At 42.2% G+C, this 17153-nt stretch overlaps 1 protein-coding gene across 6 annotated transcripts in view; it reads right to left on the minus strand.

The window, feature by feature from the left end:
- COL14A1 (collagen type XIV alpha 1 chain) overlaps positions 1-17153 on the minus strand; it is a 236029-nt gene that overhangs the window by 161667 nt on the left and 57209 nt on the right. For all 6 annotated transcript variants that reach the window (XR_015140401.1, XR_015140400.1, XR_015140402.1 and 3 more), the window contains exons 6-11: positions 14459-14614; positions 13366-13485; positions 11247-11411; positions 8070-8231; positions 2231-2382; positions 951-1080 (exon numbers count right to left, since the gene is read on the minus strand). Coding sequence is in view for 3 of the 6 variants with exons in the window: in XM_086335693.1 (XP_086191819.1) it covers positions 951-1080; positions 2231-2382; positions 8070-8231; positions 11247-11411; positions 13366-13485; positions 14459-14614 (885 nt within the window). In the remaining 3 variants the exon portion in view is untranslated. The remainder of the gene's footprint in view (positions 1-950; positions 1081-2230; positions 2383-8069; positions 8232-11246; positions 11412-13365; positions 13486-14458; positions 14615-17153) is intronic.

The raw sequence follows: 17153 nt of genomic DNA on the forward strand, positions 1-17153 counted from the left end.
TACAATGCTCAGGGCAGCCTGGATGGGAGGGAAGTTTGAGGGGGTGATGGATACATGTGTGGGTTGAGAAGAGCCCCTGGAGAAGGAAATGACAACCCACTCCAGTTCTAGCTTGGGAAACCCCAAGGACAGAGGAGCCGGTGGGCTACAGTTCATGGGGTTGCAAAGAGTTGGGCACAACTTAGCGACTAAAACCACCACCAACCAGGATACATGTGTATGTGTGGTGAGTCCCTGTGCTATCCACCAGAAGCTATCACAACATTGTTAACTGGCTGAACTCCAATACAAAAATTTTAAAAAAGTAGGAGTGTTAAAATCTGTCTTACTAATTGTTTTCAGGAATAAATCCAATAATGTGCTGGACGTGGAACGTGGTTGTCACAGTGCCGGGTACCTTGTTACTGGAGTTGTTTACATTGCTATTGTTCTACCAGAGGCAGACCAGGTCTGCATCCTGACGGGCATGTACTAGGAACTCAGTGTTTGAAATAACTAAATGAGTGTGCGATCAAGTTTCTCAAGGTTATCTTTTCCCAGGATTCTCTGAATGTGTGTGCATGTGTGTATGTGTCTGTGATCATGGTCTTTCCCAGGTAAGAAACGACTGACTAGTATTCATAAATTTGAATTACAGTGATATTCCTAATGAAAACAGATGTAACATATTTCCCCAGTCTTCTGCTGGGCAGGAGAGCTGCAGAGCTTCTTCTCTACTCCTACCGATACACCGAAGCCCGGTGCTTGGTTTATAATAGGCACTCACTAGATATTTGTCTATTACATGAATACATGTATTTTGCACCCTTCATCACTAAGGTTTCTCTCTCCTAAACGTACCGGAGTTCTATAATGTCCCTCCCAACATATGGCACCTGCAAACTGCGAGCACAGCCGGGCCGCCTGAACAATGCTATGCCAATCAGAAGAGGGCAGAATTCAGTACACACGTGTGGTTTCGGTTCCCCGGAGGCCTTCACTAGCCGTGTGAGCATATATGGCAAAGACTGCTATCTGATATTCCGTTAAAGACATCAAGTTTCTCAGCACCGTGGAAGATACGCGTCCATCCACCACCACCTGTTTAAAGAGGAGTTCGAGGAATGAGAAAATGGAATTTCTCAAATGCAAACTGAAAGTCAAAAAACAAAAATACTTCCAGCAAAAACTTTTCATTAAACATGTTCTTATTTGCACCATGTCCTTCTCCACATGGCAGTCAGTTGTCCTTGAATTCTCACATCATGGGACTCACCTTCCATGGAAAATGTCCAAGAGTCCCTCCCTGGGTCACACCTAATGAAAACCGTGTCATTCCTAACCTAACTGCTATCCTAATCACACCCACTTAGTAACAGGTGACATGTGATATTTTCTCTGGAGTCTTGGGAAGCGTATAAGAGGTTTATTAGTCATGAAAAACATAGAGCTATTGGAAGCACTGTGGTTTGTTTTTTTTTTCTTAGTCTGGATGACATAATCTCTAGAATCTAACACTTTAAAGGTCATAAGTCCTGCCATAATGCAGAAGAAAACTGAAACACGCTGAGGCCAATCAGAGGTTAGAACAACAAAAGATGAGAATGTCAGAAAAAGAGACAGGGAGATTTCATCACATCTTGTCATATTTCCTGTGAATTTGTATATCACAGATTAGGAAATGGGAACCATTCAGTCATCTGGCAATAGATGGTCTCTCTTGTGATGGCGACTCGTGAGAAGGGCCCATCACAGACGCTTCATGATGCTTCTCATTTGCACTGATTTCCACAAACATCCAGAAAATCCCAAACCTTGAAGGATTACGTGACCACATTATGTGGAACACACAGACTTCCTTAAGGCAGAAAGTTCAGACCACTCCCAAAGTAGAAAGAAAACATCAATAGCAAAGGGGGCTCTAGCCAGATAATGAACGACTGATTCTCTTTGCCTTCGAACTCTTTCATTTCTTAAAATACAAAAAAAACTAAGTCAGTGTAAGTTGTGTTAGAAATGGATACATGACCAGTTCTGCAGGTTCTTTGATGGAAATAAGAGGAGAAGATGTAAATACCATAAGCTTGAGACAGAAGAAAACCTGGACACATGGAAATGGATTCAGTCCAACAACTGTAAATGTTTGTGACAGAATAATCTGCTTATATATCCACTTCTGCCTTATCTTGACTACTGTACAAAACCTGAGAGCCTCAGAATACATGGCTTGAAAACGCTGTCTCCTTCTTACCTCCTCTGGTTTGCCACCCCTGGTAGGGTAATACACGATTCTGTATTTTTCCACTTTTCCGGGGGCATGAGTCCAGTTAACCATAAAGCTCCTGGCAGTGACTTCAGAAGTCATCAGTTCTGTAGGCGGCCCCATGGTGGCAAGGGCTGAGGCTAAATCAAAAAACACAGAAAATGAACCTTTTTCCCAAAGTTAAATTTTATGAACCTAAGAAACTCCACTAGTAAGAAATGATTGTTTATGCTGCTTCCAAGATTTTCATCTCTAGTAAATTAATTCAGTACTGGGGGCTCAGCTGGTAGAGAGTCTGCCTGCAAAGCCGGGAACCCGGGTTCAGTCCCTGGGTCGGGAAGATCCCCTGCAGAAGGAAACGGCAACCCACTCCAGTATTTTTGCCTGAGAAATCCCATGGATGGCAGAGCCTGGCGGGCTACAGTCCATGGGGTCGCAAAGAGCTGGACACGACTGAGCGACTTCACTTTAGGCTTTGGGCTTTAATTCATTACAGGCATACCTCAGAGATACTGTGGGTTCAGTTCCAGGCCACTGTAAGAAAGCAAGTCACACAATTTTTTTATTTCCCAATACATAAAAAACTTAGGTTTACTCTTCGTATGCATACATGCTAAGTTGCTTCAGTTGTGTCCAACTCTTTGCAATCCGATGACCTGTAGCCCACCAGGCTCCTCTGTCCATGGGATTCTCCAGGCAAGAATACCAGAGTGGGTTGCCACGCCCTCCTCCAGGGATCTTCCCTACCCAGGGATGGAACCCACGACTCTGACCTCTCCTGCACTGGCAGACTGCTTCTCTACCACTAGTGCCCCCTGGGAAGCTAGCATTACGTCTAAAAAACAACACACTTAATTTAAAAATACCGCTTTTGGGAAAATGGCACCAACAGGCTTGCTCAACAGAAGGTTGCCACAAACTTCCAATGTTTTGAAATTTTTTGGATGTATTTTTTAATACATACCTGCAAAGTGCAACAAGGAGAAGCACAATAAAACAAGGCCTGCCTGGACTACATTTCTTCATTGAAACATTTAAGCGCCTATTCGGCATCAATCACTATGCTAGGCTCTAAGTAACTTAAATAAGACATAGTCCTTGACTCTAAGGAACTTTCTTAAAGACACTGCTGTCGAATAGCAAAAAACAAGAACAACAACAAAAAAAACACAACATTGAATTGTGTATCTAAAGATACGCTTCTGATATCTTCAGAAGTCTTCCCTCATTTAGTTCTCAGTAAATGCTATTATTGTTCCCATTTTTCAGGTGAGAAAACCAAGTCAGAATGATGTTAAATAACTTGCCCAAGTCTCACAATTGGTAAGTATCAGAGCTGAGATTTATATGTAACCTTCTTGACACAAGAGCTTGTGTTTTTGAGCAGTAGAGGATTTATTCTCTCTACTGAAGACTTCAACTCAACAAATGGCCAACATTCTAAAGTAAAAAGAGAAGGAAAAGCAACTAACATATTCTGAATGTCCACTATGAGCTACACATTTTGTAAGCACTTTGAGTGTTATATACATGTTATAACAGTGGGTCTGAAAAAGATTTGGGACCCGTAAAGTTCAAAGTCCTGGAAATTTAGGATTTCTTATCTGCTAGGGGCACTTATTTAAAGGGACTTTAGCAGTCATAATAATGGGGAGAAACATAGTTATTAAACAATAACTACGATCAAGTACTTTATTAAGCACGCCTTACAAGCAACCACATGTAGAGATTTTTTGTGGGAAAATTTAGGCTCTAAAACAGTCTCGGGCTTCCTTGGTTGCTCAGTGGTAAAGAATCCTTCTGCCAATGCAGGAGATGCAGGTTTGATCCCTGGGTCAGGAAGATCCGCTGGAGAAGGAAACAGCAACTCATCCCCGTATTCTCGTCTGGGGAATCCCATGGACAGAGGAGCCTCTGGGCTATAGCCCATGGGGTCGCAAAAGAGCTGGACACGACTGAGTGACTGAACAGCAACGACAAAAATGGTGTCGCTAAGTGCCTCAGAGAAGTTTGCCCAGGGAACCACTACTTGGCTGCTCAGCCTAGTCTGAAGAGTCCCGGTCCAGGGCAAGAGGGATGATGAAAGAGAGACAGACGCGCAGGCCGCCTGAGTCGTCCCGCCCCGGACACAGCACAGGCGGGAGCAGGGCCAGACTCTCAGAGAAGGGTCTGGATGTCTCCTGCTCAGATTGCACCCCTGGGAGTCAGATGCAACCTGCAGCCCACGGATATCACAGGGAACAAGGGTCAAGACCTGTGATGGCCGAGCTCCCAGAAGACAGAGCGCACGGCTCCTTCCTACAATCCCCGCCGAGTGCAGCTCACATTTCTGGGAACTGTAAGTCAAGCCTAAGTTCCTGAGAAGGAGATGGTGGATGGGCAAGGGGCCGTGGGACCCACAGAATGGTGCAGTGGTGTTTCCCGAGGTGCCTTTCGCCTCTTGTATCTCAAACACAGAGCTAAGGAATCCAGCCACCTAGAAACACAGACAAATACAGACAAAAACAATCCAACGAAGCCTGCTCTCTCTAGGCAAAAGACCAGGAAAGGAGCAGCCCGCCAAGACAAAAAGCTTTTAGGCAACAACAGCTCTAGTCTAGAAAAACACCATAGGAAAAAAACCCACTGTGGCCCCATCCCACCCGTGCCAACCCAGGTCAAGTGGAAGCAAGACCCCACCCTTCCTGACTGTAACTGGGGCCTACGTGTACTCTGATCCCATCACACAGCCGGGGTGATGGGGGAAAGATCAAAGAGGGAGGAGATAACTGTCGCTTACAGACAGTGACAAACCCCCCATCTCACCCTGCATGTGCTATCCACAGAGACCACTAGAAGAGCTGGACTTCCAACCCCATGCGCTAGCATCCAGGCACCCTCCCCTTTCGCTCCAGGCTGGTGTCAGAAGAGACCTAACAAAGTTATCGGATACATGCATACCAAAACATAAATAGATCTGCACACACTAGCAATAAAAATGTGAACACCACCAACATTAAAAATACAACTAAACTTTCTCAAAATAAAATACTAAAAGTCAGCGGAACAGAATCTGTACAGAAATTATATCCTGAAAACTACAAAATGCTGATGGAACTCAAAGATATCTAAACAAGTGAAAGGATTTGACATGTTTGTGGACTAAACAAATCAACAGATTAAAGAGGTCAGTTCTTCCCAAGTTGGTATTTGATAATTGAGAATTGATTTAATGCACTTTCCATCAAAGTCCCAATAAGATATTTTGTAGAATAAAAATTATTCTAATATTTATATTATTGTATAAATTATACAGTATATTATATAAATATTACTCTAATATTTATATGGTATATAAGGAAGCATAGTAGCAAAAACAATTTTGTAAAAGGATAATCAAATGAGAGAACTCAGTCTATTCAATCTCAAGACTTATTATGTAGCCACAGTAAATCAAGACTGTATGATACTGGAAAAGGGTTAGACACATAAATGGAACCATAAAGAACCCAGATTTAGACACATGCGAATCTGCCCAACCGCTACCTGACAAAGCCACAAGGTAATTCAACAGCAGAAATGCAGCCTTTTTAGCAAGTAGTGTTAGAACCTTAAACTAAACTCCAAATCCTTTACAAAGAATTAACTTTAAATGTGAAATATAAAACTTTCTGAAAAAATAATAAAAAGGAAACTCTTTGGGATTTAAGGTCAGGTAAAGAGTTCTTAGACTTGACACCACAAGCACTCATCCTAAAATGAAAAATTGATAAACTGGACCTCATCAAAATTAAAAGCTTTTGTTCAGCAAATGACCTTGTTAAAAAGATGAAAAGGTAAGCTACAAATTGGCAGAAAATATTAACAAACCACCTGTCTAAGAATGGACTATCAGCTTCCCTGGTGCCTCAGACAGTAAAGAATGTGCCTGCTAGGCAGGAGACCTGGGTTCGATCCATGAGTCAGGAACATCTCCTGGAGAAGGGAATGGCTGCCCCCTCCAGCATTCCTGCCTGGAGAACCCCAGGGACAGGGAGCCTGGAGGGCTACAGGCCACAGGGTCGCAAAGAGTCGGACACGAATGAGCGACTAACACTTATTGTTATCAAACCACATATCTACACATATCTAACAACGGATCATTATCTAGAAAATAAAGAATTCTCAAATCTCAAAAGTTAAAAGCTAACACAAAAAAACACACCCCAAAAATGAGTCCAATTAGAAAGTGGGCAAAAGATATGAACAGACATTTCAGGATATACAGAGGCAAAATAGCACACGAAATATGCGTTAACACACGCACACAGGATCCAGAACAATACTGATGAGCCTATCTGCGGGGATGGAATGGAGACACAGAGGTGGAGAATGGATCTGTGGACACAGTGGGCAAGGGAGAGGCTGGGACGACTGGAGAGAGCAGTGGCCCCAGTACACACTCGGGGTGAGACCAGGTCAGGTGAGGAGCTGCTGCACCGGGAGCCCCGGCACACACCCAGGGTGAGAGCAGGGCAGGTGAGGAGCTGCCGCTGCACCAGGACCCCCAGCACACACCTGGGGTGAGAGCAGGGCAGGTGAGGAGCCGCTGCACCGGGAGCCTATCTGGGCCCCGGGAGGCCTGGAGGGTGGGGAGGCGAGGGAGGTCAGGACGGAGGCGAGAGCACAGTCGAGGCTGACTTGCGCTGCTGTGTGGTAGAAACCAACACAAAGTGGTAAAGAAATTTTAAAAAATGTTTGAATCTTAAAAATAGGGGAAAAAAGCATAGGAAAGATGTTCAACTTCATTAGCCATCGGGAAATGAACATTAAAACCACAATGAGATTGCACTCCATGCCGATCAGAATGGCCAAAATAAAAAACCATAACAGCAACGTTAGTGACGAGCATAGAAACAGGGTCACTTACGCGGTGCTCGAGGGAACGCTGAACGCGGCAGCCACGGTGGAGGACAGTCTGGCAGGCTCTTAGGCTAAACTACACTAAACACATAATGTGATGAAGCAGTCACACTCCTGAGCATCATCCCAGAAAAATGAAAACTTATGTTCATACAAGAACCTACACGTGAATGTTCATAGCTGCTTTTTTTTTTCTGTAACAGCCAAAAATGGAAAGAATTCAGATGTCTTTCGATGTGTGAATGGTTAAGCAAACTGTGGTGCAGCCATAACATGAAACGTGATGCAGCAATAAAACAAGAACTATGGACATGCAGCAACTTAGATGAGCCTCCAGGAAATCATCCTGAGTGAAAAACACCAATTCCAAAAGTTTACATACTATGTAATTCCATTTATTTAACATTTCCAAAATGACAAGCATTTAGAAAGGGAGAACAGACCCATGCTGGCCAGCGGTTAGGAAGAGGCTGGGGCAGGGAGGGAATACAGCTGGAGAAGGACAGTAGAAATGATCCTGCCACAGGAACATTCTGTATCTTGACTCGACCAATGTGAATTTCCTGCCTGTGACATCATACTGCGGCTTTGCAATATGTCACCATTGAGAGAACCAGTAAGATATCACACACTCTTTATACATTTCTTACAACTTCATGTGGATGTTTAATTATCTCAAAGTCCAACATCTAATTAAAAACAAAGAAGCGTGATGGCCTACATGCAGCAGCATGGAAACAACTATCCAGTGGTTTAAAGAACCCGCCCCCCGCCCCCTCACCTCACCCCCATCCCCTAACCCCGCCGCCCCCCGCCCCGTATGTCCCCTGTCTACTCTGACGATCCGGAGCGTGGAAGCACACAGCGCTGCCGGGAAAGCCAGGATGAAGAGCCCACAGGCCATTCTCCGCCCCAGGGAGGCCCCGGCGGGCAGAGGCTCGGGTACCTTTGATCTCGCGGTCCTGCTCCTCCACCCTGAAGCACACGGTCCTCGTGAGGCTCTCCACAACCGTGTGCATCAGGTCAAACTCGGCCACGTTGTACACGTGCGTGCTGTCCGGCTCGGAGGCGATCTCCTGCAGCTCCTTCTCGTCCGCGTTTTTCACCCCTGCGTTGGGGACGACAGGGAGGGTCGGAGGGTCACCGGGAGCCTCCTAGTGACGGTACTCTACGCTGCGACCCGCCAGTCCGCACCCCGACCAACGCGCCTTTTCTCGCAAGAGGCACGTCTCCCGGCAGATTGTTTCTTCGAAGTCCCTTTCAAATGATTAAATGATTAAATCTTTTTTTCTTTATTTGGACACGGACACACCGCTCTACTTATTTAGTCAGTCAGTTATTTTTGGCTGCATTGGGTCTCCGTTGCTGCACGCCTTTCTCTGGCCGTGGAGAGCAGAGCCCACGCTCGAGCTGGTACACGGGCTTCTCTGGTTGTGGACAGAGGAGCCCACTCCCGATCTGGTACACGGGCTTCTCCTGGTAGGGCTCCACTTGGTGCCCAGGCCCTAGGCACATGGGCTCCAGTATTTGCAGCACAGGGCTCAGTGCTCTGGGGCATGCAGAATCTTCCCCGACTGGGGATCAAACCCGTGTCCCCTGCACAGGCAGGTGGATTCTTATCGACTGCACCCCCAAGGAAGTCCCCAGATTACTAAATCTTAACTTTCTTCAGCCCATCTTGGGCTTCCACGGTGGCTCAGACAGTAAAGAATCTGCCTGCAATGCAGGAGACCCGAGTTTTGGAGGATGTATTGATGAAACTGACTTCTGTCTTTCATAAATGTTGCAGAAGCAATAGGAATTAAACCAGTCCTCTACACTATCAGAACCTCAGGCTTAAATTTCTATAAACATTAGTTTACTTAAACCGAGACAGAAAATCCTTGTCCTTCAGGGAATTTTCGGTCTGTCACAGCTGTGGATGCTAACCTTAAAGTGTGCTCCCCATGCCCCAGGCGTGGCGGTGTTTTCCTCATAGTGACACATTTAATCCTCACAGTCAGTCCTGTGAGTTGGGCATCACTGTTTCTCCCATCTTAGAGATAAGTGAGCTGATGAGAGGTTAATTCACTTGCTCGAGGAAACACAGCCAGTAAATACACAGCAAGGCTTCCACTCAGGCAATCTGGATCCAAAGTCATATGCCCTTAATGACCCTATCAAGCTGCACCTCAGAAGACGACATATATCACGGTTGAATCTAGAAAAAGGGGGAGACTTCCCCAGCAGTCCTCCAGCTTTGCAGTGCCAGGGATGTGAGTTTGATCCCTGGACGGGGAAATAAGAGCCCATATTCCACGGGGTTTGCCCAAAATTTAAAATAAGTAAATAAAACAGTCAACTGATAAAAAATAAATTTTAAAAAATTCTTTAAAAAAATGAAAAAGACACAAGGTTGGGTTTCATGAGTGTAAATGTAGATTTCTCTTCTCCAGGAGAAGGAACATTTCTTTAAAAATCCTTGTCACTGCAATTATCTACGGATGTTAAAAAGAGGTAAGAGGGAAGCAAGGAAGAGAGATTACCTGAGGCAACGGTAATTACTTCTTAGATGCCTGGCCATGTGCCATTTAATTTATCTGACAGCTTCAACAGACTGAGTAACAAAGAGTCAATTGTTTCTGAACGATTTGCTTTAGGAGGTTATAAGAAAATGAACACTACTGATTTCCAGGTAATTCCCAGAGAAAAAGAGAGAAAAATTCCAAATCACGACTGGATGAGTTCACTTTAACTCATCCATTCGTTATTAACGAGACCACAGAATGGAGAGTAAACACATAAATTAATCCCCTGTTAGTGTAAGTCTTCTGTAGGGATTGTTGTTGAACAAAAGTACAGCAAAATTAAAAATAAAAATTAAATCAAATCTCCCTGATGTTCCTTGACTGAAAGACTTCTACAATAGCTTCTAAAATGCACTGTTGGATCTGTGTCTACAATAACAAAATAACACCATGCATGCTGAAGCAATGAGCTTAATGTCAATAATAGTTTTCATAGCATTCAGTTAAAACCAAGTCTGGATTCATTTAAGAATATTCTAGAGACAATAAGCCCCAAATCCCTCTCTCTCTCACCTCTCCAAACAAAACAGCTTCACTGTTGTAAAGAGCATGGAAAAGTGAGGAAACGGCCATCATGACTTGGAAGGAATTTGTTTTGGAAGGATTTATCTTGTTCATCTGTATGCTCCATCACCCACCACAACGCCTGCCATCCAGCAAATAAGCAAATACTTCTCCAATGAAACATGCTATGAACCACACTTTGAGTGACAAATCTAGAAATGAGTCAGAGGAATTGTTTCTTTTTTTTTCTTTTCAGTCTCTACTAAATAGAAGGCCTTCCTATCACCAAAGACAATGTAAACAATTTAATCAGGAGCAAAGTTGCATCAGCTAAATATTATGCATTATCCTACATGTGCCATGTGTATTCTTCCCATATACCTACACCTACGCAGGGTTATTTTCAAAGAAATAATCCTGCACATCTACGACTCTGTGCTTTCTTAGCTACAAGACCTCAATTCTTTGATTGCTTTCTCTCTACACTATCAGAGAAGAGAGAGCTATTAAGTGACTCGAAAGAGAAAAGTCTTGACTAATTAAAGGCTAACAATTATGGACCTAACCTTTTCACTTTATGCTTTTCACAACACTTCATGTGTGGTGTCTCAGCCTAGAGATTCTCACACAGTAAGATCCTTCAGTTCCGCCACTTCCATTTTTAATGTGAGGAGTCAGACTCAGATCACATGACTGGTTATGAGTAGACCCAACGGGGTGGAGAGGGAAGGGATAAATCGGGAGAGTCGTCTATACACATATACAATAGATAACTAACAAGGACCTACTGTATACAGGGAACTCTACTCAACACTGCAGTAAGCTACATGGGGAAAGAATCTAAAAGACAGTGGATAGATCACGTGTGTAACTGAGTCACTTTACGCAAGAAACTAACACAAGCTTGTAGATCAACTAAACACAATGCATTTGTTTAAAAAAAGACTGGAAAGCGCTCAGGTCTCTTGGCTTTCAGTGAACTGCATTATATACAGCTTTAATGGTTGGGTGTCCATGTCCATTGTTGAAACAAGACCACAATTAACACGTACCTACGGCAAACAGCTCTACACCGGATTCACGAAGGTTTCTGGATGGTGGAATGATATCATCTTGGGACTTTCCGTCTGTGATTAAAATGCCAATTTTGGACACTCCAGTCCTTGCTCCCGCTTCCGGTTTAAAACTGTTTTCAAAAATGTAATTCAAAGCAAGACCTGGGAGAAAACAAGGAAAAATAAAGACAAGCCAACCATTTCAAATAAAAAGGCTTTCAATTCTCCAAAACGTAATCACAAGATGAGAAAGAAGAGCTTTTATTAGATGTGAACTTTTATCTTCATTTTTACAATGAACTATTTTTTTAACGAATCTGATGAAACACTAAAATCCACCAAAAGAGGTAATAAAAATTATGAATACTGCATCATTTCAGAAACTAGTATTTATAAAGAACAATGGATTCCTAGACAATGAATGCTGACAGGTTTGCACACAAGAAATCTACACCTTGGTTAAGACTTCCAATGCTGGGGGTGTGAGTTTGATCCCTGGTTGGGGAACTAAGACCCTACATGCCACATGGCACAGCCAAAAAAACAAATCAATAAAAAGTAAAAAAAAAGAAAAGAAAATCTAAACCTCTCTAATTTACAATGAACCAAGAATACCCTCACAGGAGCAACTGTCCCAAATATTATGGCTACACTTTTCATTTTGTTCATGGTAATCTAAAGGAACCACAGATTCTCTGCTTTATGGGGGTAGAAGGGGAGATCTAAAGTGGTAATTGAACTCCTGACTTTTGAGTATGACATTCTTCACTCCTCAAAAATAAGAAATGCTGAATAATGTTATGCAATTCATGCTTAATACAGTTTTGTTGTATTAACAAAAAACTTGTTAGACTATGCCTCAAACTGGCAAAGTACTGATCAGGATTTCAGTGGTTTATTTAAAATTCAATGACAGCATCTCTATTGTTTAAACTGAGCATCCACATTGTGGGTCTATAGCAGGAAACAGCATGTAAGGGTTAAAACCTGTGATAACGCCTTGGGTTGAACGTGAAAGTCGCTCAGTTGTGTCTGACTCTTTGTGACCCCATGGACTGTACAGTCCACAAATTCTCCAGGCCAGAATACTGGAGTGAGTAGCCTTTCCCTCCTCCAGGGGATCTTCCCAACCCAGGTATCGAACCCAGGTCTCCTGCAGTGCAGGCAGATTCTTTACCAGCTGAGACACGAGGCAAGCCTTTGGGGTTGGGCCATGGATAATTGCAATATAAATGCTCTTACATTACAGTAGTTCCTTGGTATCCACAGAAGGGTTGGTTCTAAGACCCCCCACAACACCCAAACCCACAGATGCCCAGGTCCCTTACGTAAAATGACGTAGTATCTGCATGTAACCTACATGCATACTCTGCGCCATCTCTAGATTATTTAAAATAACAAATACAATACAAATACTATGTAAATAGTTGCTGCTGCTGCTGCTGCTAAATCGCTTCAGTTGTGTCCGACTCTGCCCGACCCCATAGACGGCAGCCCACCAGGCTCCCCCATCCCTGGGATTCTCCAGGCAAGAACACTAGTTACTAGCATGTGATAAATTCAAGCTTTGCTTTTAGGAACTTTCTGGAATTTTTTCCCCACACATTTCTGATCCCTGGTTGGTCAAAGCTGCAGATGCTAAAGACTGACTAGACTCATTTATCAAAAAAGCTGGTGAGCCAAAGCTCCATAAATATTTTCATGATAACCATTGACGGCAGAGTAAGGACAAAGAAATTATTTTCCTTTAAAATTTAGGTAGGATTTTGTTTTTATTAAATTGACAGGGTGACTGGAGGAGAAAACGGGTACAAAAAGAAAGGAAAATGAATTGAAAAGGGTTAAGACGGCTACTAAGGCTGTCAGCGTCAAGGACTGCTGGGTACTCTTCCAGCTCAACCAAGCCCTTCCTGGGACGTTACATTTGTAGAGCGAAAGGGATGAGGTTTCTGCATGCGACTTCTAATGTGAGTTAGAGACAAGAGCCATTTAAAACTTTAAAGGCTAGCTTGCTTTAAAAATACTATGCTAAGACATACACAGTGACAAAATGAAGTAATACAACTCTGCTTTGGCAAGACATGCCGCCAAAAACGTGGACTAAACAAAAGCATACCTGTGAGAGTATTTCCCCCCTTGTACGGTAGATTGCGGACAGCGTCGATCACCTCATCTTTGCTGTTAAAGGCATTCAAGTGCCATTCGATCCTGGGGTCACCACTGTACTGAGCCAGGCCTGGAAAAGAAGGACGAGAAAGCCCACCCAGAAATGAAGGGTTACTCGAAGGCCCAGTGGACCATTCGAGAGACTAGAATGATGAAGGCCCAGTGTTTTTTGAGGCGGGGTGGGGTGGCTAAGTTTTGCAACATTTTTTTCTCTGCCTCCCTGAGAAATTTCAAAGTGAGTTCCTGACATCAATTTAAAGAATTTTCAACATACCTGGAGGCTGATGGAATGTATACATTTTCCAGACATCTAGAAGTAGGCACCCAATCAGGAACTTAGCATTTTTTAAAAGTCTGATCATGTTTGTAGATAAAAGGTCTAGATGTATTTAATTTTTTTAATTGAGGTAATATTGATACCAGCTTATACAACCTCATACAAGCTTCATGTGTGACATTATATTTTGACTTCTGTATACACTATAGTGTTTGTATTTTGTTTTTATTCCCAAAGAAAAGAGTTTCCTTACGGGCTATTTAGAAGTGAAACTAGGAGACTTTATATAATAAAGTGGATATATTTCTCAAAGATTTACAACTTTTTTGTTGTTTTTTATCACAGCAAGAATTTGGCAAAAGTATCTCACACAATAAAACTTTTTCCAAATGTTGATTAAACATTTCACTTGATTCAATTGCTTTTTAAATAAAAAGAAAACTTTTACCTGATAAATTCTTAAACCAATAGTAACTTTTAAATTATTATTTAAAATTATTAATAATAATAAAATAGTTATTATTGTTAGAGAAGATTTTGGCTTTCCAGAAAAATTGAAATATGTTCAATAATTAATTGAGTGACATTGTCACGTTATTTAGTAGAAATAAATATTTATTGATGCAAACTTGCCCTTTGGGGAACATTTCTATAGTTAAACCTAAAATTCTGAAAAACATTTGGTAGAGAATCTGAAATTTCTTAAGAAGCTTCCTGGTGGTTTCACACTAGGAGCTGATGCTGTTAATTTAAAAAAAAGCTGCACCAATTCGTGTCTTCTCGGAGCCCACGTCAAACGCTGTAACCAGGTTTTCCAAAAAAGATCGAACGAGTCTGAAGTTGAATCTTCCAATACTCCAGGAGCCGTCGACCAGGATTACAATATCAGCAGTAGCCGGTGTTTGACAGAAAAATTTCACTTCTGCAAAGTATAGACCAAAAAAGCGCCCATGTTACTGTTGCAACTTTTAAAAGAATGAGTCTATTTTAATGTCTTTCAGGTAACTTGGTGCTAAGAATACAATAAAGTTCCTATTAAAGCAACCATATTTTTATTACCCTTCTTTTAAATGCATTTTCACCAGGGGAGAAAAAAAAATGGTAATACCTGGCAACCGAGCCAATGTTCTGGAAATAGTTAGCAGACACTGGCGGGTTCACAGCACACTGGCAACTCGAGCCTTCTACATATTTGAAAAAGCAGTGTCTGTGCAAGAGCATCCAGCTTTGGGTTTTAGTGTGCAGATTCTTTCCAGGAAAGATCTCAGCAACACCCGTGCAGGAGGGTCAGCAGGGATGGGAAGGCGGCCAGGAAGCAGAGCGCGGCTCTCCTGCTCTGATAAGTCTGAGCGAGAGGAAGCGATAAGAGAAAAAAACACGGGCTTCCTGGATTCAAGGAAAAGTCAGGGCCATTTAATCTCAAAAAGACGCAGGCTTGTGCTAAAATAGGAAGGGTTTGTAGAAGAAGAAAGTTGCAAGAGCTCGAGAACTTCCCCCAATTCAAATCCTTTTACATATTGTGTCCATGTGACTATTAGATTTTATCCCTGGAACTCATTTCAGTACTTCATTTACTTAAATCAAGCTTCAGAATACAGACTGAGAAAAGGATGCCCAGTGGCTGGACTGGTAGCACCCTGAGCTTTGCCCTCAGGGTGAGTCTATGCCCACAGAGATTGCGGGCAAGATGCAAAGGGCTAACAGAAGTCTGCAACAAAGATGGCGGCTGTCTGATATAAGGTAAGTCTGCACTGGATGAGGTGAAAACCACCTCTTACAAAGTGAAAATACTAGAATACCTTAATGTGTTTAAGAATCCTTAAAAACGTCACAATGCTGTCAGTATCTTTAGAAGCTTTGCTTACTATAGTTTGTGTTTCCCAAAGAATGGCTTCAGTTCAGTTCAGTTCAGTCACTCAGTCGTGTCCAACTCTTGTGACCCCATGGACTGCAGCATGCCAGGCCTCCCTGTCCATCACCAACTCCCGGAGTTTACCCAAACTCATATCCATCGAGTTGGTGATGCCATCCAGCCATCTCATCCTCTGTCGTCCCCTTCTCCTCCTGCCCCCAATCCCTCCCAGCATTAGGGTCTTTTCCAATGAGTCAGCTCTTTGCATCGGGTGGCCAAAGTACTGGAGTTTCAGCTTCAGCATCAGTCCTTCCAATGAACACCCAGGACTGATCTCCTCTAGAATGGACTGATTGGATCTCCTTGCAGTCCAAGGGACTCTCAAGAGTCTTCTCCAACACTACAGTTCAAAAGCATCAATTCTTCAGCGCTCAGCCTTCTTCACAGTCCAACTCTCACATCCATACATGACCACAGGAAAAACCATAGCCTTGGCTAGACAGACTTTTGTTGGCTCTTATATAAGTAACGTCTCTTATTTTTGCTGATTTTTCGCATTAGGACTGCAGATCATGAATATTTTGTGTGAGTGTATATGTGTGTGTATGTCCATGTCAACATTTTGAAACATTAAAATGACAATAAGACAAAAATTATAATATATGTAATGAAAAACAAAATAAAGAAGTCTTCATAAATAAATCGGATATGTTTTTTCCTGGAGGGCAAACAGTTGACCTATTATGGTTAGGGTAAGCAGTTTCATATATGGCTCTGTATCCACAGGCCACATTTAGTAAAAGGAGCTTGTGGTTTGTTTGTTTGTTTTTTTTCCATTTTCGTGGAATACCTAGATCCTTTTACCAAATGGGGAAAACATGTGTTTGCCAAGGAATACTCAGGTGCTGACTATGTAGCCAAACAATACAGCTCAACCCAAGGTGTGTATATTACAGTTTGGGCACCAAATCTCTCTTCTTTAATAGCCAAATGCAGAATCACTACTGACCTAGGAGTCAGTCCTCTGTACCACACTGAAATATCCTAAAACCGAACAATGTAAGAAGTCATGAGATAGAAATTAGTTTGTGTTTTGCAAATAATCAGGGAAAATTAAAGTCTTAAGAAGGTTTAAGAATCTATGCCCCTCACTTTTTATGGGGAAACTTTCCTGAAATGAAACGTAGTTTTCTTTTTATTCCAAAACTACTGGAGATATTATTTTCCTTTTTAACTAAAAAAAATTTTAATTGTTTGGGTACATTGTAGATAGGGTCTTAGAGAACAGTTTCTCTGCTTATTTGGAAGAGGAATATTAATACTGGTATTTTCCATTTTAAAATTGTTTGCAATAAAAATGCTCTGTTAATTTAGCTCATTAAAGTTATTTTCACTTGGAGATAAAAATTCTAGATATCTCCAAAATAAGATATAAAATTAATTGAATAGAAATTAGAAGATTGACATATCTAGTGATATTAAAATTTGTAAGCTGTTCATCAAAGAAACACCTTAAATAATATAAAAAGATTAGCTACAAGTGGGAAAAGATATGTGCAATATAAAAAACTGAAAAAGAATCCACATGAAGAATACATTAAAAAATGAA

This window comes from Bos grunniens, chromosome 14 (genome assembly GCF_055505025.1).
Source record: "Bos grunniens cultivar Pamir isolate PY7600 chromosome 14, Bosgru_T2T1.0, whole genome shotgun sequence".
Lineage (NCBI taxonomy): Eukaryota > Metazoa > Chordata > Mammalia > Artiodactyla > Bovidae > Bos > Bos grunniens.